Genomic DNA, 22,129 nt, shown 5'->3' on the forward strand with positions numbered 1-22,129 from the left:
AGGAGAGAGCCTGTTTGCACCAGAATTCCAGCCCGGCTTTGCAGATGCCAAGAGCTTTGGGGCGTTGAGGGATCCTGGGACATTACCTCGACTGAGCCTGTATGCAGTTGGTCTGTCTGCATTCACAATAACTCCCAGTGCCCCAGCTGGGGAGCAGCCCAAGCGGCTCTTGGGAGGTGTGGGGGGTAATCTGGATGTGTGTTTCACAACTCAGCATTGTTGGCACATGATTCACTCAGGGGAAAAGATTCAGTTCTTTGACCAAGGGCTTAAATGGCACTCACTCTCCGTCTCACCACAGGCCCCTGCAGGTTCTCACGGGTACTGTCAGTAATTAGCACATGCCTGCACCTGTGAACAGTTAGGGTTTCTCAGCCGCGGGAGAGGAGAGGCAGCTCTTTGCCCTTATTAGCTGATAATTTAGTATGTGCTTTGGAAAAGTTAATTCTATCCCGAAAAGTGTGACTGCAAAGGCACGGGCGACAGCGCTCCCTGTCACTCCTCGACGCCTTCACAAAGCCCCGGGGTGGGGGGATTTTAATGAGCAGAGTATTTACACCATTCGAAATCTCCATGACTTGTGGTAAAACTTCTCCCCAAGGTGCGTGAATCCTGCCCCTCAGATCCCCGCATGCTGGCTGTAGGGTTAACCCTTTCCTCTCGGCAGGATGCTGAGTAAGGAAGCCTGAATCATTGAAAACTACACCTCCTGAGGACATCTCCCCGGAGTGGGGCAGAGGAAGGTACGTAGCACTTTCTGAAATTCAGGCCCATTTTAAGGTGTCTCAGACTGGACTCCTAATCTGAGTGCTGGGGTAGTGTAGGGGGCTGACAATAGCCCCCTCTGGTGAGGAGGAAGACCGACACAACCCACAGACCCGATCTGGAAATCTGGTACTGATACTGAGCTGAATGAACTCCCAGGAGGCTGGGAGAGAACCTGCCAACTCTATCACCGGAAGCTGAGCTTGGAGGATCAAGTCCATGTGGTGATGATGGCTGATAGCAGCTGTGCTGATTTCATTCTAGCCGTGAGCTCCCCTCCAGGTTAAAATAACCAGCAAGAGCAGCCAGCCTGCTTTGTATTCTTGCACTCGGGGGTGCTTCTCAGCTTACATCTGGGGTTTGGCTCTGTGTGGTTCAGGCTATAGAAATGTCTACATTGGTTTCCTTTATCTCCTCCCTGCACTAGTCTGACTCCTTTCCTAGGCCAGACATTGGCTTCCTAGCTTGAGAGGCTGCCAGCAATTACTGCGGTCATCCTCCTGTTCCATTATTACTCAGATTCCTTTCTTTTTCATTGAATCCGATTCCAAGGCCAGAAGGGACCACTTTGATCCTCTGGTCTGACCTCCTTTGTCACAGACACTCTAGGGTTCCCCCAAATAATCCCTGTTTGAACTAGGGCAGATCTTTTAGAAAACAACCAAACTTGAGTGGAAAATTGCCAGTGAAGGCAAATTGTTCCAGTGGTTAATTACCCTTACTGATAAAAATTTGCATCTTATTTCCATGTTGAATTTGTCTAGCTTCAAGTTCCAGCCATTGGATTGTGTTACACCTTTGGCTGCTAGACTGAAGAGCCCATTATTAAATTTTTGTTCCCCATGTACGTACCTTTAGGCTGTGATCAAGTAACCTCTTAACCTCCTCTTCGGTAAGATAGCTCCTTGAGTCTACATCTGAGGAAGTGAGCTGTAGCTCACGAAAGCTTATGCTCTAATAAATTGGTTAGTCTCTAAGGTGCCACAAGTACTCCTTTTCTTTTTGCGAATACAGACTAACACGGCTGTTACTCTGAAAACTATAAGGTAGGTTTATTCATTCTTGTGGCTCTTCCCTGAACCTTCTCCAATTTATCAGCTCCTCCTTGAACTGTGACCAGCAGAACCAGATGCGATATTCCAGCAGCGGTCCGAATAGTGCCAAACACAGAGGTAATATCTCCCTACTTCTACTTGCAATTCCCCTGCTTATGCTTCCAAGAGCTGCATTTGGCTTTTGGCCACATCATCGCACTAGGAGCTCATCTTCAGTTGATTATCCCCCATGACCCACAAGTCCTTTTCAGAGTCATGGCCTCCCAGGATAGTCCCCCATACTGCAAGCATGAGCTGCATGCTTTGTTCCTAGCTGTATGCATTTGCCTTTGGCCGTATTATCACAAGCTGCAGTAAGGATGGGTGAGCAGGAAGAAGAAGAGAGCAGGAGAATACCTTTTCCTGAGATCCTGCCCCTTCACCTTGTCAGTAATTGGGAAAATACAAAGCCCCTTGTTTCCCTGCTATCCTGCTGTCCCTAACATGAGCCTTCTGGGTTTATTGCTTTATAGACAAGATTGTAAAGGTTGAAACTTGTTTTAAATCTAATAACAGAACCAGTTTCAGGACAGGCACGCGTGCAGAATGATCGCAGGGAGTTCAGCAGGGAGAAGCAGCTAATAAGTATTCCAGGAAGCTGCCCTACGCCAACCTTCCATTTACTTTCTGTTAAATATGATGTAGAAGGTGAGAATATACCTGCAGGCTCTGTAAACGATTCTGCTGCAGCTGCCTTCACTAATCTCATGACACCCACTGTGAGGGGTAACAGGCGATGGAGCGGGGGAGCTGATATGGATTGATTGTAATTACACCCACAACACAACTCTATGGCACAGTATGATGGCTAACATTTCACGTTAGCAGAGAGGCTTCTTTGCACACAAATGCTGTACTAACCTGTGTTTATAAAAGCCACCGGGCCGCAAAGGTTATTAAAGCTGCAGGGAGACAGTGTGGGCTGGTGGAGAGGGCACTGAGTCAGGAGACCAGCCAAGTACCTGGGTGACCTGGGGCAAATCACCTCACTTCACCTCTGTGTGCGCCCCAGTCAGGGACAGAATGGGGATAATGAGCCATAACCCCTTTTGCAAGACTCTTTGTGATCCTGAGCTAGAAAGACACCTACGGGCACTAGTGCATCGATAGGTATTCACTGGTCACATAAACGTTACTTGACTCACACTAAGTAAGCCAAGCTCACTCCTGGCGTAACTCTGCTGAGGCCACTGGACTTGTGCTGCAAGTGAGTCTGCGCCTCCCTTCTCTCCTCCTTCGGAGGGGTGCCTGGCTTCCACCCTGCCCCACTCCGAAACCCAAAACACCCACTCCAGGTTCCTCTCATGCGGGCAGCTGTGAATTTTTCATCTCAGAAATGCTGACTCATGGAGCTGGGCTCAGAATGATTATTTATGCTGGAGACGTGAGTCCCATCTTGTTTGATGTCTCCGGCACCGTTAATTTTTTTTTCTTTGCGCATGGTAGGTTCCTTGCAGCCTGAGGTATGGCTTATCCATGAGGTAAAGTAAAAATAACGAGGCCTAGGACAATTATTGTCCCAAGATGCCCTGGATATGCTCTGCATTCTGGTTTATTGCTCATGTCTATAGATCGCCTGTGATGTCTGGGTGCATATTTCACCGTTGAAAATGGGGTCCATAAACTATCCTAGTAACAACAGCGAGAAATGCAGTTAAAGGGGCCTAGCCTCCTGTTTCCACACAATGCACACAGGTGAGGGGGGACCCTCCTTGTGCTGGCAGCTCCAAGAACTACGGCTCGTTGTGAGCCCCCTAACCCTGCCAGCAGCGCAGAGGATGCAGTTAAGCCACAGCAGGTGTGGGGCAGACCTTGAGGATAATCATTGGCTGGCGGGAGAGGGCGGTGCAAGCAACAGCCTAGAGCACAGGGCTTGGGAAGTGCCATGTGCCAAGCTCATTATTTCTGCTATGAGATGAACATGTGAACAACCAAACTCATTGCTTTCTGCTGGCTCATCCCCTCTCTGCCTGCTCCCAGTACTGACCTTTCCCCATTGCCAACCAACACCCCTTAATCCCACAGCTGATTCTTATTCTGGAGTTGTCGTGCTGACCCCCATTCCCCTCGCTCCCCCTGCCTTCAATCCGGTCCCTGCCCTTAAACTGTAATCAATTCAAAGGCACCCTCCAAATGTGTCTGTACCAATGAGTGTCTCCTGCAATCTCGCCTCTGCTTGTTGCCATCCCTCGTGGTGCCGTGTCTCATGTAGGCCAAGCGTGGTATGGCCTTGTTCACCCAAGGAACGACAGTGCAAGGACTAACTAGATCCCAGGGCTGGGGGTGGAGCAGCTGGCATGGGGAGAGCCCCCTCTTCTTCCTGCACAGCTGCATGGAGCTTTGCCTCTGCCCTTCCAGCTCTGCTCTGCTGGCAGGGGTAGTAATATGCTGCTGGCCAGGAGCAATAGCGAATTCCAGCCCCCTGGAGCCAGGGAATGAGCTGTGATTCTCAGAGCCGCGGTTCGTTCTCTGGCACAGCTACACACCATCCCTCACTCGGGGCAGGTTGTAAGCCAGCAGTCTCACTCGAGGGCTGTGCAATCCACAGGTGAGAACTGACCTTTCTACTGCCGCCATTACTGATCAAGTACTTTGGTGGGGGCACTTTGGCCTTTGCCAGCCGTGTAACGCCACATTGCCAACGTCCGTCTGTGTCAGTTCCCTAGGGCAGGACTCTCCACACAGGGGCATTTGTGTGGCCTGGTGGACGTGCATTTCTGACCCATCTGCTCTCAGAAAGGAACGAGGCCGATTTTCTAGAGCGTGTAGCTGCGTGAGGGAAGGGGTTCGGATGAAAAGCATTAATGCATCAGCAGAGCTGCTGAGGTGCTGGCCGAGGGCACTATGTTTGGATGGAGAGAGGAAGCGGTCCCTCTTTTAGAGATGAGCGTATGTGTCTGTGTGTGGTGCATGAGAGCACGGGCTGTGTCAGTGTACCTGTGACAGTGTGTGTGTCCGTGTGCGCGCTCAGGGAGGGAGGATTGGCCTACTAAACCCAGAGTTGTGAGTTCAATCCTTGAGGGAGCCATTTAGGGGGTTCTGGGGCAAAATTGGGGATTGGTCCTGCTTTGAGCAGGGGGTTGGACTAGATGATCTCCTGAGGTCCCTTCCAACTCTGATATTCTATGAATCTATGAAAGGCCCCCATGGCTAAGGAGCTAGGTTTTCCCCACAATCTATGGAGAAGATGCACGCACAGCTGAATGCTGCAGGGCAGCGGGAAGTACTGCAGCTCCCTTGAGACGTGAGTATTTTTTCTATTTGAAGGTGTCAGGGTGGTAGCTGGGTCAGTATCACCATGGACACATGATATAAATAGCCCCAAATGTCTGGCTCCCCTCCATAGAATTCAGGTCTGCACGATGCTCACAACGCATGGAAAAATACCAGCCTCACAAGAGCACCTGCCTTCTTCGGTTTGCCAGATATTGAAGCTGGGATAGACACTCTATGGAAACCACCTTGTCTACAAATGTACCTCACAGCTGTAGCGTTATCACACCCGGCGGACTTGGAATCACACTGTGTTTTGTGAACCGATTAATTCCTCATCAGATAGTCTTACAACCAATCCATGCAACATGATGGCTGCTGTATTGTCTGACCTTGACACGGCTACACAGACGGGAGACAGTGAACAAGCAGTTGAACCAGCCAGCCCATTTGCTGCCCATGACTAGCCAGTCCTGTGACTAGAGTCCTGCTCTCTGGAAGTTCTGCTAAGGCAAGGTCTGAACTGATCCGAGTGGCAAGTCTCATACAGCTATGCCCTTGTCTGACAACAGCAATTGCATCTATTGTAATGCGCTCTCCTGAGAAACTCTAACAAAGGGATATTATTTGATCACCACAGAGCAGGAAAAGTGCCTCTCCAAGGCACCGCTGAGAAAACAGCCAGGTGACTTTGGCACCTTCCAACAGCCAAACAAAGAGCACGTGGGAAGCACTGCGAAGGCCTTGTCGCAATGTGCACGTGTAAAACAGGTGCAACAGTAGAGATGGAGGCTGGAGTGTAACAAGGGCTCTCCCCGGCCTCATGTACCTCCAAGAGTAAGGAGAGGATGTGAGGGGCCCAATCCTGCCAGCTATGGAGCATCACTTGCAAGGAGCCGAGAACTCTATTTAGCTCTCCATACCACAGTTGGCATCTCCAAGGATCAGGCCCAAACCACCACCAGTATAAAATCCCCCTCAGTGTAAAGCCAGCATGTCTCTTCACTGCAGTGAAGGCCACACATCTCGCTCAGTTCAGGTACACTTTAGTGACGGGACAAGCTGGACGAGTGTCACAGAGACAGAGCCCTCAGGTCTCTACCAGAAGCAGGGGTGGGTGCAGTCTGTATTTATATTACAATAGGGCACAGAGGCCCCAGTTAGGGTCAGTGGCACATTGTGCCAGGTGCTGTACAGACCCATAAGAATACAAAGCACCTCACTCAAAGAGCTCATCATCTGAGAAGATGAGCAACATGTGGAAATGGCAAAAGAGATACAATCTAATCTCCCTCTGCCCAATCAGAACTATCTATACAGATGGTAAAGGTACAGGGAGAATTCTATTGTAGTGATACACAATTATATAAATGTAACAGAATGACATAATTAAAATCAGATGGAGTTATAATAAGTGCCATCTAATCCCATCTGCCCTGGGAGCCCTTAATTCTTGGTCCATTTCTTTGAGCCATTACAACAGCTGGGTCTTGATAGAAAGAGGAAATATAGAATCCTTCGGATATAATCTCATTTTTAGTTTCTAGATTGTAGCTCTCACTTCCCAGAAACAGGACTTTCCATATCGTGGGCAACATGACATCATTCATGACACAGGCCTAAATGTCTCTTGTGTACTGCCCTCTAACGGATTTTACCAGAGTTATTAACAATTACCTTTTAAAACAGGCTTCTGAGAACCATTTCAAAGTATTCTCTCTCTCTCTCTCTTTATCCCCTAGGAGAGTTTTGACTTCAAGGCAGCCCCAAACACACACCAACATTTGAGGAATGGATTCGCTGAACTGACAAGTGCCAAAAAATGCAGGTGACCAGAATTTAAAATGCTGAGAAAGCATCTATTTCACTGAGTTGAAACCACATTTGAGTATGATGTGTAAGTATCAGTAAAGGTCTCCCAAGGAATTCATATTAGGAGCTGTCTGTCAAGGGCAAAGTGTGCTCATTATTTTCATATGTTTATTTTAGCATCTTCCTCTACATTGTCTGTCTGGCTCACTGTGCGAACAATAGACTGGGTCCTTTGTTCTATCCCTTCCTGAGCCATATACATGGAAGGAAACACAATGGCTGGTATATTGGCAACCATCACAGTGCTGGAGATGCAGTATGACTCCCTTCCAGTCCTTTCTGGGATGTCAGATCTCCTCCTCCAGAATGAGGAACAGAGGCAGATTCCATCAACCGTGGCGGGCAGCCCCAGCCATGGGGCACACCAGAAAGGGTGGGATGCACCCATACATGGTCATGTTCCAATGTGTCTCATTTTTCTTCCACTCTGGGGTGCAGGAGGACAATGGGAAACTATGCACAGCTCCCCCCGTCATCCGGTTCTCAAAATATCGCCATCAGAATGACTGAGGAAGACGGCTATAAAAAGCCGCAGCATTGTTAAGAAAGTGACAGGAGGGTTTGGCGGGTATGACAAACATCACCAGGCGCTTCGCTGATCCTTACATCCGCTGTTAGCAGCACCTGTCTCAGAGTCTCATTAGAAGGCCATTGCAAGAGGAGAGACTGAGAATCTTATCTCAGAAGCATTGTAATCATTGGGGTCATCCCCCTCCCAGAAGGTTAAGCACACAGATTTCAGGCTGACAAGATTCCTAATTGATTATGTTCTTCCATAATTACACCCTGGGAGTATCTTTAAGAACAGCTTGCCTGTATGCAGCTGAAATGGAAATTGAGTGGAGCAAGCTAACATTTTTTCATCGGACAGACTAAAATCAGTCTGTTAGAGCAACAAAGGGCACCAAAACTATACCCTTCTCACGACTCTCTGTAGGATAATAAAACCCCACTCGTACACCAGCTTCCTGGTCCCCAGCAGCATTCAGGGCACTTGCTCTGCTTCTGAAGGTACCGGTTAAATGGGTTTGTTAAATGCGACCTAAGCAAGGCAGGGAGAAGAGAAACACTTTTTTCCGCTTTGTCATCTTGCCAGCATGTCACTGACCTTGTTCCAGATCCTTCGGGCCTAATAGGGCTGCAGAGCATTTCTCCTGCCACAGCCCAGGGCTACTGTCAGTTTGCTCAAGGCTCTCACTGCTCAGCCCCAGGTTCAGATGCCTGTGAACTCAGCCAGATCTGAATCAAGCGAAAATGGTGGCATTCCCCCAGAGAGCCCATTGAGCAATTACAAACAAATTCTACTCACGGTAGAAGAAGAGCATAAATTGTAGCTCGTCGTGATACCAACAGGCGGAGGAGGGGTTGGGGAGGAGCCAGAGACAGAAAGGGATATAGAATTGTATCAGTTTTGAGTCCAGATGGAGGAGGAGGTTTGTGCTCTAAACTAATCCTCTTTGTACACAGGGTTAAAAATGAGCTTGTAAAGGAACTGATAAGGCGATGGAATAGTTACTTTCCTTAAGTGAGATCCACGCCTGTGGACAAAACCAGCACAGGGCCCACTTTGAGGACCGCTGGTCATGGATGACTACGACCCTTCGAGAGAGTCTGCCACATTCTGACTGAAGAGTAATCAATGGTCATTAATGATCCAAGCATCACCCGAAACTGACAGATAGAGACTGCTCAGACTGGCCAAAGAGAAACAGAAAGATGTTCCCTGCTGTTGGCAAAGTGTTGTGCATATGCAAGCCTGCATTACAACAGGCAGCAATGCTCTGGGGGCTCTTTTCGGAATGAAGTTTTTCTAAGTCAGGCTTAATGTAATTGCTGTTTAACTGGGTCAGAGTTAAACCAATAAACGCCCTGAATCCAAACAGGTGAGAAAATGTTATTCGGTCCTGGAAAGAAAAACAGCTGAGGACTGTAGTGACAGTATAAGGATGAATCACAGCCTCTTAGGGACCTGAGATCAGTCTCATAGTTTGGTCTTCATTGAGTCTACACCCTGTACAATATACATAGCTATGGACTGGCCAGAGAGCCTGTTCATATAACTTCCTTCTTTCCATCTCCAACTGGGGAAATGAACATCCTGCATCTACCCTTGCTCTGTGTAATGGGCTGAGAAGCCTCATGGATACTTTAAGGGCAGATTATCAGCAGGTTGGATGCTGAGCATTTGAAAAGTTGGCCCTAGGTTTGGGAGTATTTTTCACGACATAGATTAGTTGGGGCTGGGTGACTCCATTCAGATAAAATCAACATTGGCACAAATCTTCTCCAGCACCACCCAAATGTCAATCCTTAAACCAAGCCTAACATCAAAAACGTTGGGTTCCTTTTTAAAGTGTTTGTGTTTCTGTCCTTACCAGTTTCCTTTGGGATTGGAAAGATAGAGCAAGAAGGAGTACTTGTGGCACCTTAGAGACTAACCAATTTATTTGAGCATGAGCTTTCGTGAGCTACAGCTCGATGAAGTGAGCTGTAGCTCACGAAAGCTCATGCTCAAATAAATTGGTTAGTCTCTAAGGTGCCACAAGTACTCCTTTTCTTTTTGCGAATACAGACTAACACGGCTGTTACTCTGAAACAGAGCAAGAAGGGCAATTTGTGCAATATCCAGAGCCCAGGTAAAGCCAGAAGCTCTGAGCAAATTTCCACCTCAGCCTTATCAGAGTGCATGGTCTGTGGATGCCATTTGACACTCACCCATCACTTCCCATCACACGCTGCAAAAGCTGTGGGTTTTTTTTTTAAAACCCAAAATATTTAATAATTCAACAGCTTTTGTTGTTTTAGTTACTATCTGCTAGGCACAAATTGTGGGATGGAGAGGAAACTGGCAAAGAAGTGGGCATTAGAGATGCTGTTCACAAGACAGATGAGAACAAAACAGACACGTGTCTAATAGTGACACTAAATATTTTATTTTGCTGGCAATGTGCTCTGTGTCTTTGAACTATACATCAAGCCTTGGCATGAAAACTGCAATGTTAGAAGCTTCCCATACTTATATTTGGAGTTGTGATAGCAAACAACGAGTTTCCTGCTTTCAGTAAGTGATCAAGGACCTGTGTTTATAACTCTTTCTCCCTGTAATTGTGAGTCTGAAATGCAAAAAAGGGCCCTGATCCTGCCCCTTGAACCAAATGGGTGTTTGGTCACTAATTTTAATTCGATATCAAGCGCTATAATGCTGATCTCAGATGGTAGAATTAGGGGCTCTTGGAATATATCCACTTCTCTCTGTCTAGGTACATCCTCCATCATGGTAGTACCTAAACATCTCCCAGTATTTACAGATTTATCACAACACACCTATGAGCTAATTTGATAGCTGGGGAGCTGAGGTACACAGAGATATAGGGCATATCTACACTATACAATGAGCCTAGGCGCTGAGTCAGGATCGAGCCAGAGCCCCACTTCCACCTACACACAAATCAGTCTGGCTTGGGTCAGCAAGCACACCGGACCCGAGTCCTAGGACCCTGCTGTGGGCAGGGAGAGTCAGAGCCTGAGTCCCCTGTCATTTTGCAGTGTGGATGCAGCTCAATCCACAGACCAGGGTCAGAGGTCTGCGTAATGTAGTAGGGATGTGTTAGCACAGCTGGTAAGACCTGGGGCCAGTGACTGCAAACCCAGGTTTACAAGGCAGTGTGGACACTCAAACATGGGCTTGGAAACACTGAGTCCACAAACCTGAATCCCACAGACCTGGGTTTCCTATGCAGTCTGGACATAGTAGGACAAGTGATTTGCCTAAAGTCACACAAGGAGTCTGTGGCAAAACAGGGACTAAGCCCAGCTCTCCTGCCTATCAGTCCAGTGCCTTAACCTTAACCACCCTTCCTTCCTTGTGTGCGCATGCATGGAACAGGGCCCTCCATGGGAGTATGCTGAAACTCCTTGCTTGAATAGTTCCTTCTCTTCAGTGTGCTGAGAAACATGCTCACGGAGCCACCCATGCAGGGCCCAGAGTCGGAAGCTACTTAATGTTGTGCTGAGCACAGCACCCACAGACAGGGCTGCTGACTTCACTGGGAGGTTTGGGAGTTCATTAGCTTTGAAGATCTGACATGAGTGTGTGCAGAGCCAGAGAGCTTTGCTGGCTTCACTGTGGGGAAACAGCAGTGTTTGGTGACAGAAACGATCAAAGAAAGCTGACAGAGCTGGTGAGACCCACAAAAAGCAGAGACACCAATCACTGAAGAGGGAAGAAGCTGAAGCATTCTCATTTTGCACCACACACAGAAATCTTGATGGCCAGCTCTCTCTGAGGCCTCAAAAACCACCACAGAGGGATCTTGTATGAGGCAAGGGGAAATAGCAGATTGCAGAAGAGGACTAGAAGGGTAGCCACAGAAGTGCAGAGATGAACCAGAGGCAGGTGCTTAAAAGTGAACCTCTAGTTTCAGAACAACATGGTCATGGCTCTTGCAGTGGAACTGGGAACCTGTTTGTTCAGTGATCACAGCAGCAGAGAAATCCACAGCTTTCATTCATTCATTTAGTTATTTATTTTACAACAAGTGCCATCATGTCAGATTAAAGGGAAAGAAAATCGGAGAGGGAGGTGGGGAGATGAAAGAGTTGCAAAAAACAAAGCTGAACACTTATCTCACTTGAGCGTGTGTATGTGGGGGGGGAACCTAGGGGAAATGATTTGTAAAACAGCAAAGTGAGATGCAGTGTCTGACACTTATACATTGTGAAAAAGCGATACAGTATACTAGAAGGAAGCAACTCTGCATCGCTAAAGCAAAGCAGCCAGAAAAAATATCCTGTAACAGAAAATCACAAACAATTATTTATAGGCAGCAAAGCCAGGAAAGTTATGCAGGATAATATAATCCAGCAGGGAAGAGATATATTTCTATCAGTGGACCAAAGACAGTTTCTATAGATTTAATTTGCAACAAATACCATTTATTTGATACTTTGTGTGACTGGACAGCTTTTCATGATCATCTGTTTAAAAGCACAGACAAGTTACACAGACATTGATCAGTGCTTATGATGACTCTACGTACTGTAAAACGGAGTTCTCCAAAGGCCATTGGATCAGCCCCTAAATCTGTACCTCACATTTGCTTTCCTCTGTGGGAGGAATATCATCATCATCATCTGCAGGTTTCCATAACGGAGACATCTGGCACCTCTAAGGTTCCAGCACCTGGCACTGTCTTGGGAAATATCTCCTCGGGGTCTTGCAAAGCTCTGTTCACTGGGGAGAAGCATTGCAAGAAACTCTGTCTTTTTAAGAACAGCCAAATGCAGCTGTAACACATTCTGCACCCAGCCCACGCTGCAAGTGTGTGAAGCACCTCGCTGCCAAGGGGTGTTATTCTATAGCAGTTTCTGTTAGTTCTGCTGCTCAGAATAAATCCACGGCCGCCCAGGATACTCATGCTCTGCTACAGTGGAACCTGCTGGTCCGGAAACCTGCTGGGAAACTACTGCCAAGTAAAAAGAGAAGGAGGACTTGTGGCACCTTAGAGACTAACCAATTTATTTGAGCATGAGCTTTCGTGAGCTACAGCTCACTTCATACTTCTCCAGCAGTGTGTTGGGTGATCATTAGCAACAAGTTACAGCCAGTACAGATCTGCTACCAAATGTGGCTAGGACCTTTCTGGCTGAGAGACTGCACCACCCTGATTGAAATGGAAATGGAGCCTCCAGCCGCCTGCCATGGTTATCAGTTCAGCAAACCTCTAACACAAACCCTCCTGTTACCTGTGTCTATTTGTACGACTGTAGTGCCTAGAGGCTCCCACTACCACTGAGTGCGTTGTGCCCAGTACTGCACAAATACATAGAGAGACTGTCCCTGCCTCAGCTTATAATCACGTCAGACAAAGGGTGCGAGGAGCAATAGAGATCCAGAGACAGGAAATGACTCCCCAAGGCTACACAGCAAATCAGTGACAGAGCTGAAAACAGAACTCAGGTCTCCACCTACTAGGCCATGCTGCCTTCCCTCTCTCTGTATTTATATGATGCTCTTGACCACAGGATCTGAGCACCTGATACTATAATTCTCTCTCTCTCTTTTTATTCTTGTTTTCACCAAATAATATGTTGTGACCAATTGACTATAATGTGACTTATAGCTGCATAATTTGTAACCAATTTCCTGCATAGCACTGCATTTCAAACATGCATGTTATCAGATTAAAACAAACATAACAGGTACACTGTTTTCCTCACCTTGGGGTTTTGATCCCTGTATGTTATTATCAAACACTGATATAGATTTGTGCTAGTTGTATTCTGGAGTCTAAATAGGGGTTTCCGGGGTTCAGAATCACTCGAGCTGTCTTGTAGCTTAATTGGCACTCCCTAAGTCAGTGAGAACTGGTCTTCATCTCTTCCTTTCTCCTCCTCTTTCCAAAGCACCTATCCCCATGACATGGAAGCCCCTAGTTCTGTCTCAGCAAGAGACCTGCACCTCTGCCACAAACAGAACCACAGCCAGAACCTTTCCACAACCCTCGACCTCCTGCCTGCAACCTGGAACAACCCGCTCCCCTCCCACTACCAGCCTGCAGTCCAGCACAGCGGGCAATGACAGAGATCCTACCTCCCTGCTTGGAGAGAGACTGGGCTCCAGGCCATTTCTGTCTTCTTTTGGCCTCAAGTCCCAATGTTATCTAGTTCCCCGTGCTGCTTTCTGGCTTGATGGAGGAGTCAGGAACCAACACACCACACAGACACTGTCAATACTTACTAGTGAATTGTGGATGGATGGAGATCAATCCCCTAGGAATCAGTCTTCCCTGCAGAGTGCTTAGCCCGATGCTAAAGTACCAGCCAGCCAGGCATTAGTGAATTTCCTAAGGGCTAAGAGCATCACTTAAACATTTTCTATTTATAAATGGTGACATTAAAAAGAGTTTAGGATTTAAACAGCCAATAAAGGCCAATATTTGCTAGGATAGCTGCTTTCTTCTTCGCTCTCACGTAGCCCTGTTCTAACTACCTCTCCCTTCATAATTATTACACTCCAATAGATTACTTTGGCATTTTTCTGTACTTTATTAAAATTAATAAAATATGTAACATTGTGAAGAGAGCAAATAATGGCTTTTCCTGCCAAGCTAATGACTTCTGGAGTTGAACTTGGAGTTTCCGGAAACATTTGTTTTTGTCTTATCCAACACAAACTGTGAACAGCACTGATTTTGGAGTTTTCACTATTTTCCTCCAAGCTATAAGAGTTTTCTAGCTCAGAAATGCTAGGGTTGGGGGACAAGGGAAGAAGGCTTTGGGCTTCTCCCTTGATTAAAAAAATCATATTCTCTTTAATTTCCATAAATATTTCTTTAAGAGTAACAGCCGTGTTAGTCTGTATTCGCAAAAAGAAAAGGAGTACTTGTGGCACCTTAGAGACTAACCAATTTATTTGAGCATGAGCTTTCGTGAGCTACAGCTCACTTCATCGGATGCATACCGTGGAAACTGCAGCAGACTTTATATATACACAGAGAATATGAAACAATACCTCCTCCCACCCCACTGTCCTGCTGGTAATAGCTTATCTAAAGTGATCATCAGGTTGGGCCATTTCCAGCACAAATCCAGGTTTTCTCACCCTCCACCCCCCCACACAAATTCACTCTCCTGCTGGTGATCACCACTTTAGATAAGCTATTACCAGCAGGACAGTGGGGTTGGGAGGAGGTATTGTTTCATATTCTCTGTGTATATATAAAGTCTGCTGCAGTTTCCACGGTATGCATCCGATGAAGTGAGCTGTAGCTCACGAAAGCTCATGCTCAAATAAATTGGTTAGTCTCTAAGGTGCCACAAGTACTCCTTTTCTTTTTATAAATATTTCTGCCGCCTTCAGTGGTTTCTTTATTTTCCAAGAGCTCTGAGGATTTTGCACTGAAAAAGTTAAAAGGATTTGCTAAAAAGTTAGAAAAATCAATAGTAAAAATTTAATGCTTTTTTTATATATATTTTCTGTAGCTCTCTAGTGGTTTAAAAATGATCAGATCAATAATTGTGCAGATTAAAATGTAAAGCCTCCATCCAGCTAATGTTTAAAGTTAAGCATGTGAAGAGCCTCAATAAGTGTCCATAAAGTGCAGGATCCTGGCCCAAGTTATGATGGCAGGGAGTTAATTCCTGTAATCATGATTGATTTTTTTTCTTTTTCTTTCCAAGAATGTTTGCATCTCCCTGCACACACATAATTCTCATAACAAACTAATTGTTATAATTACGGCCAATTGTTTCCATGTAAATTGTATTAAAAAAAACATTTTCAGTTGATTGTCAGTGTTTAATCAGATCATGAGACGTGTTAATCTTCAAGAACAATTGGCAATTATGAAGCATAGAAGTTATTTGCTGTGCATTGATTAATCTGAGCAGGAGGGCCCATATTTCAGACCCATATGTCAAGGAGAGGCAGACACAAATGCCTCAGAAACTTTTCTGCCATTGTTGCAGTGACACCCCAAGGCTCAGCGGAGATCAGCCCCGAGTTGTGCTAGGTGCTGGCAGAAACACACAGAGGGACAATACCAGACTGCTAAGAACTAGCCAGACCAAGAACAGATGAATTCCTCAATGGAGTATATGTAGGGAGACCCTCATGAAGAGGAGCAGTTATTAACTGGGGACGAGGCATAGCCCATCATGGAAAAGCCAACCAGAGAGAGGAGGAAAGGCAGAAGAGCCAGTGGCTGGAAGCTGAGTCCAGACAAATGTGAATTAGACACATGTCCTCCAAAGGCAATGGTGGAGTCTCCAGCTTTTGAGGTCTTCAACTCAAGACTGGCTGCCTTTGTGGAGTGTGCTTGAGCCAACCCCAGGTTCTGGGGTGTAATTTAATGAGTGTAACGGCCTATGCTGTGCAGGAGGTCAGGCCTTACACTCTGTGAATCCATGACATCTGCGAGGAGACCGCATGGACATCCCCTCCCCCCCCAACAGAAAAATACCCCCCCGCAGTGTCTGCCCCAAACATGGTAACACCCCCTCCCCCACTTCCTGAAATAATTCGGGCCTCATTTTTGTATCTCTATAAGCAGTTTCCCCCTGAAATGCACTAGGTAGAATGATTCCAGGGTATCTGCACAGTGGTATTTAAGGGGGCCATAGAACACAAGACACAAATGAAGATATTTTCTTTTTAGCTGCACATTCCTGATGTAACGTACACTGACCTGTCTGCTGTCTACTAGGAGAGATTTCCAGCTCCGAGCAATGGCCCAGCTTTATATGTATGTCTGAAAGGAAAATTTACTCTGGCCAAGGCATGAATATGAGCCCCAAAGAAAGGAGCCAATACAGACTAACACGGCTGCTACTCTGAAACCTCTCATTGTGCCCTTGGTAATTGTCATGCACCAGGATTCATAGGGTATGTCTACACTACGAAATTAGGTCGAATTTATAGAAGTCGGTTTTTTTGAAATCGGTTTTATATATTCGAGTGTGTGTGTCCCCACAGAAAATGCTCTAAGTGCATTAAGTGCATTAACTCGGCGGAGCGCTTCCACAGTACCGAGGCAAGCGTCGACTTCCGGAGCGTTGCACTGTGGGTAGCTATCCCACAGTTCCCGCAGTCTTCGCTGCCCATTGGAATTCTGGGTTGAGATCCCAATGCCTGATGGGGCTAAAACATTGTCGCGGGTGGTTCTGGGTACATATCGTCAGGCCCCCGTTCCCACCCTCCCTCCCCCCGTGAAAGCAAGGGCAGACAATCATTTCGCGCCTTTTTTTCTGAGTTACCTGTGCAGACGCCATACCACGGCAAGCATGGAGCCCGCTCAGGTAACCGTCACCCTATGTCTCCTGGATGCTGGCAGACGCGGTACAGCATTGCTACACAGTAGCAGCAACCCCTTGCCTTGTGGCAGCAGACGGTACAGTACGACTGGTAGCCGTCATCGTCATGTCTGAGGTGCTCCTGGTCGCCTCTGTGAGGTCTATCAGGAGCGCCTGGGCAGACATGGGCGCAGGGACTAAATTTGGAGTGACTTGAGCAGGTCATTCTCTTTAGTCCTGCAGTCAGTCCTATTGAACCGTCTTATGGTGAGCGGGCAGGCGATACGGACTGCTAGCAGTCGTACTGTACCATCTTCTGCCGAGCAGCCATGAGATGTGGATGGCATGCAGTCTTTCTGCACCGTCTGCTGCCAGCCAAAGATGTAAAAGATAGATGGAGTGGATCAAAACAAGAAATAGACCAGATTTGCTTCCCCCCCTCCCCTGTCTAGGGGACTCATTCTTCTAGATCACACTGCAGTCACTTACAGAGAAGGTGCAGCGAGGTAAATCTAGCCATGTATCAATCAGAGGCCAGGCTAACCTCCTTGTTCCAATAACAACGATAACTTAGGTGCACCATTTCTTATTGGAACCCTCCGTGAAGTCCTGCCTGAAATACTCCTTGATGTAAAGCCACCCCCTTTGTTGATTTTAGCTCCCTGAAGCCAACCCTGTAAGCGCCCCTCCCAGCGTCAGAGCAATGGCAAACAATCGGGCATCTGAGAGTGCTGTCCAGAGCACTCACAATGGAGCACTCTGATGGGGCTAAAACATTGTCGCGGGTGGTTCTGGGTACGTGTCGTCAGGCCCCCGTTCCCTCCCTCCCTCTGTGAAAGCAAGGGCAGACAATCGTTTCGCGCCTTTTTTCATGAGTTACCTGTGCAGACACCATACCACGGCAAGCATGGAGCCAGCTCAGGTAACCGTCACCCTATGTCTCCTGGGTGCTGGCAGACGCGGTACGGCTTTGCTGCACAGTAGCAGCAACCCATTGCCTTGTGGCAGCAGACGGTGCAATACGATTGGTAGTCGTCCTCGTCGTGTCTGAGGTGCTCCTGGCCACGTCGGCTGGGAGCGCCTGGGCAGACATGGGCGCAGGGACTAAATTTGGAGTGACTTGAGCAGGTCATTCTCTTTAGTCCTGCAGTCCTATTGAACCGTCTTATGGTGAGCGGGCAGGCGATACGGACTGCTAGCAGTCGTACTGTACCATCTTCTGCCAGGCAGGCAAGAGATGAGGATTGCTAGCAGTCGTATTGTACCATCTTATGCCAGGCAGGCAAGAGATGAAGATGGCTAGCAGTCGTACTGTACCATCTTCTGCCAAGCAGCCATGAGATGTGGATGGCATGCAGTCCTTCTGCACCGTCTGCTGCCAGCCAAAGATGTAAAAGATAGATGGAGTGGGTCAGAACAAGAAATAGACCAGATTTGTTTTGTACTCATTTTCCTCCTCCCCTGTCTAGATCACACTGAAGTCACTCACAGAGAAGGCGCAGCGAGGTAAATCTAGCCATGTATCAATCAGAGGCCAGGCTAACCTCCTTGTTCCAATAACAACGATAACTTTGGTGCACCATTTCTTATTGGAACCCTCCGTGCAGTCCTGCCTGAAATACTCCTTGATGTACAGGCACACCCTTTGTTGATTTTAGCTCCCTGAAGCCAACCCTGTAAGCCGTGTCGTGAGTCGCCCCTCCCTCTGTCAGAGCAACGGCAGACAATCGTTCCGCGCCTTTTTTCTGTGCGGACGCCATACCAAGGCAAGCATGGAGGCCGCTGAGCTCATTTTGGCAATTAGGAGCACATCAACCACCACACGCATTATCCAGCAGTATATGCAGCACCAGAACATGGCAACGCAATACCGGGCGAGGAGGCGACGTCAGCGCGGTCCCGTGAGTGATCAGGACATGGACACAGATTTCTCTGAAAGCATGGGCCCTGACAATGCATGCATCATGGTGCTAATGGGGCAGGTTCATGCTGTGGAACGCCGATTCTGGGCTCGGGAAACAAGCACAGACTGGTGGGACCGCATAGTGTTGCAGGTCTGGGACGATTCCCAGTGGCTGCGAAACTTTCGCATGCGTAAGGGCACTTTCATGGAACTTTGTGACTTGCTTTCCCCTGCCCTGAAGCGCATGAATACCAGGATGAGAGCAGCCCTCACAGTTGAGAAGCGAGTGGCGATAGCCCTGTGGAAGCTTGCAACGCCAGACAGCTACCAGTCAGTTGGGAATCAATTTGGAGTGGGCAAATCTACTGTGGGGGCTGCTGTGATGCAAGTAGCTCACGCAATCAAAGATCTGCTGATATCAAGGGTAGTGACCCTGGGAAATGTGCAGGTCATAGTGGATGGCTTTGCTGCAATGGGATTCCCTAACTGTGGTGGGGCCATAGACGGAACCCATATCCCTATCTTGGCACCGGAGCACCAAGCCGCCGAGTACATAAACCGCAAGGGGTACTTTTCGATAGTGCTGCAAGCTCTGGTGGATCACAAGGGACGTTTCACCAACATCAACGTGGGATGGCCGGGAAAGGTGCATGACGCTCGCATCTTCAGGAACTCTGGTCTGTTTCAAAAGCTGCAGGAAGGGACTTTATTCCCAGACCAGAAAATAACTGTTGGGGATGTTGAAATGCCTATATGTATCCTTGGGGACCCAGCCTACCCCTTAATGCCATGGCTCATGAAGCCGTACACAGGCAGCCTGGACAGTAGTCAGGAGCTGTTCAACTACAGGCTGAGCAAGTGCAGAATGGTGGTAGAATGTGCATTTGGACGTTTAAAGGTGCGCTGGCGCAGTTTACTGACTCGCTTAGACCTCAGCGAAACCAATATTCCCACTGTTATTACTGCTTGCTGTGTGCTCCACAATATCTGTGAGAGTAAGGGGGAGACGTTTATGGCGGGGTGGGAGGCTGAGGCAAATCGCCTAGCTGCTGGTTACGCGCAGCCAGACACCAGGGCGGTTAGAAGAGCACAGGAGGGCACGGTACGCATCAGAGAAGCTTTGAAAACCAGTTTCATGACTGGCCAGGCTACGGTGTGAAAGTTCTGTTTGTTTCTCCTTGATGAAACCCCCCGCCCCTTGGTTCACTCTACTTCCCTGTAAGCTAACCACCCTCCCCTCCTCCCTTTAATCACCGCTTGCAGAGGCAATAAAGTCATTGCTGCTTCACAGTCATGCATTCGTTATTCATTCATCACACAAATAGGGAGATGACTACCAAGGTATCCCAGGAGGGGTGGTGGAGGAGGGAAGGAAAATGCCACACAGCACTTTAAGCACAGCACTTTAAAAGTTTACAACTTTAAAATTTATTGAATGACAGCCTTCTTTTTTTGGGGCAATCCTCTGTGGTGGAGTGGCTGGTTGGCTGGAGGCCCCCCCACCGCGTTCTTGGGCGTCTGGGTGTGGAGGCTATGGAACTTGGGGAGGAGGGCGGTTGGTTACAGAGGGGCAGCAGTGGCAGTCTGTGCTCCAGCTGCCTTTGCTGCAGCTCAACCATACAGTGGAGCATTCTGGTTTGGTCCTGCAGCAGCCTCAGCATTGAATCCTGCCTCCTCTCATCACGCTGCCGCCACATTTGAGCTTCAGCCCTGTCTTCAGCCCGCCACTTACTCTCTTCAGCCCGCCACTTACTCTCTTCAGCCCTCCACCTCTCCTCCCGGTCATTTTGTGCTTTCCTGCACTCTGACATTATTTGCCTCCACGCATTCATCTGTGCTCTGTCAGTGTGGGAGGACAGCATGAGCTCGGAGAACATTTCATCGCGAGTGCGTTTTTTTTTCTTTCTAAGCTTCACTAGCCTCTGGGAAGGAGAATATCCTGTGATCATTGAAACACATGCAGCTGGTGGAGAAAAAAAAAGGGACAGCGGTATTTAAAAAGACACATTTTATAAAACAGTCACTACACTCTTTCAGGGTAAACCTTGCTGTTAACATTACATACATAGCACATGTGCTTTCGTTACAAGGTCGCATTTTGCCTCCTCCCACCGCGTGACTACCCCCTCAACCTTCCCCCCTCCCTGTGGCTAACAGCGGGGAACATTTCTGTTCAGCCACAGGCAAACAGCCCAGCAGGAATGGGCACCTCTGAGTGTCCCTGAAGAAAAGCGCTCTATTTCAACCAGGTGACCATGAATTATATCTCACTCTCCTGAGGATAACACAGAGAGATAAAGAACGGATTTTGGTTGAATGCCAGCAAACATACACTGCAATGCTTTGTTCTACAGTGATTCCCGAGTACGTGTTACTGGCCTGGAGTGGTAAAGTGTCCTACCATGAAGGACGAAATAAGGCTGCCCTCCCCAGAAACCTTTTGCAAAGGCTTTAGGACTACATCTAGGAGAACCGCAAATGCCAGGGCAAAGTAATCCTTTCACATGCTTGCTTTTAAACCATGTATAGCATTTTAAAAGGTACACTCACCAGAGGTCCCTTCTCCGCCTGCTGGGTCCAGGAGGCAGCCTTGGGTGGGTTCGGGGGGTACTGGCTCCAGGTCTAGGGTGAGAAACAGTTCCTGGCTGTCGGGAAAACCGGTTTCTCCGCTTGCTTGCTGTGAGCTATCTACAACCTCCTCCTCCTCATCATCTTCTTCGTCCCCAAAACCTGCTTCCGTATTGCCTCCATCTCCATTGAAGGAGTCAAACAACACGGCTGGGGTAGTGGTGGCTGAACCCCCTAAAATGGCATGCAGCTCATCATAGAAGCGGCATGTTTGGGGCTCTGACCCAGAGCGGCTGTTCGCCTCTCTGGTTTTCTGGTAGGCTTGCCTCAGCTCCTTCAGTTTCACGCGGCACTGCTTCGGGTCCCTGTTATGGCCTCTGTCCTTCATGCCCTGGGAGATTTTCACAAAGGTTTTGGCATTTCGAAAACTGGAACGGAGTTCTGATAGCACGGATTCCTCTCCCCAAACAGCGATCAGATCCCGTACCTCCCGTTCGGTCCATGCTGGAGCTCTTTTGCGATTCTGGGACTCCATCATGGTCACCTGTGCTGATGAGCTCTGCATGGTCACCTGCAGCTTGCCATGCTGGCCAAACAGGAAATGAGATTCAAAAGTTTGCGGTTCTTTTCCTGTCTACCTGGCCAGTGCATCTGAGTTGAGAGTGCTGTCCAGAGCGGTCAGAATGGAGCACTCTGGGATAGCTCCCGGAGGCCAATACCATCGAATTGTGTCCACAGTACCCCAAATTCGAGCCGGGAACGTCGATTTAAGCGCTAATCCACTTGTCAGGGGTGGAGTAAGGAAATCGATTTTAAGAGCCCTTTAAGTCGAAATAAAGGGCTTCACTGTGTGGACGGGTGCAGGTTTAAATCGATTTAACGTTGCTAAATTCGACCTAAAGTCCTAGTGTAGACCAGGGCA

The 22,129-nt window shown here is 47.9% G+C and overlaps 1 protein-coding gene across 1 annotated transcript; it reads right to left on the minus strand.

Annotated features, from left to right (window-relative positions):
- Positions 1-19,991: 19,991 nt before the first annotated feature.
- On the minus strand, positions 19,992-21,914 carry LOC140901355 (uncharacterized). The gene is made up of 2 exons (XM_073320072.1): positions 21,190-21,914; positions 19,992-20,602 (listed from the first exon to the last, which is right to left on the minus strand). The coding sequence occupies exons 1-2, from the start codon at positions 21,770-21,772 to the stop codon at positions 20,061-20,063; spliced, it is 1,125 nt and encodes a 374-aa protein (XP_073176173.1). The 5' UTR covers positions 21,773-21,914; the 3' UTR covers positions 19,992-20,060.
- Between the last annotated feature and the right edge of the window lie 215 nt (positions 21,915-22,129).

The sequence above is a fragment of the Lepidochelys kempii genome, chromosome 21 (genome assembly GCF_965140265.1).
Source record: "Lepidochelys kempii isolate rLepKem1 chromosome 21, rLepKem1.hap2, whole genome shotgun sequence".
Lineage (NCBI taxonomy): Eukaryota > Metazoa > Chordata > Testudines > Cheloniidae > Lepidochelys > Lepidochelys kempii.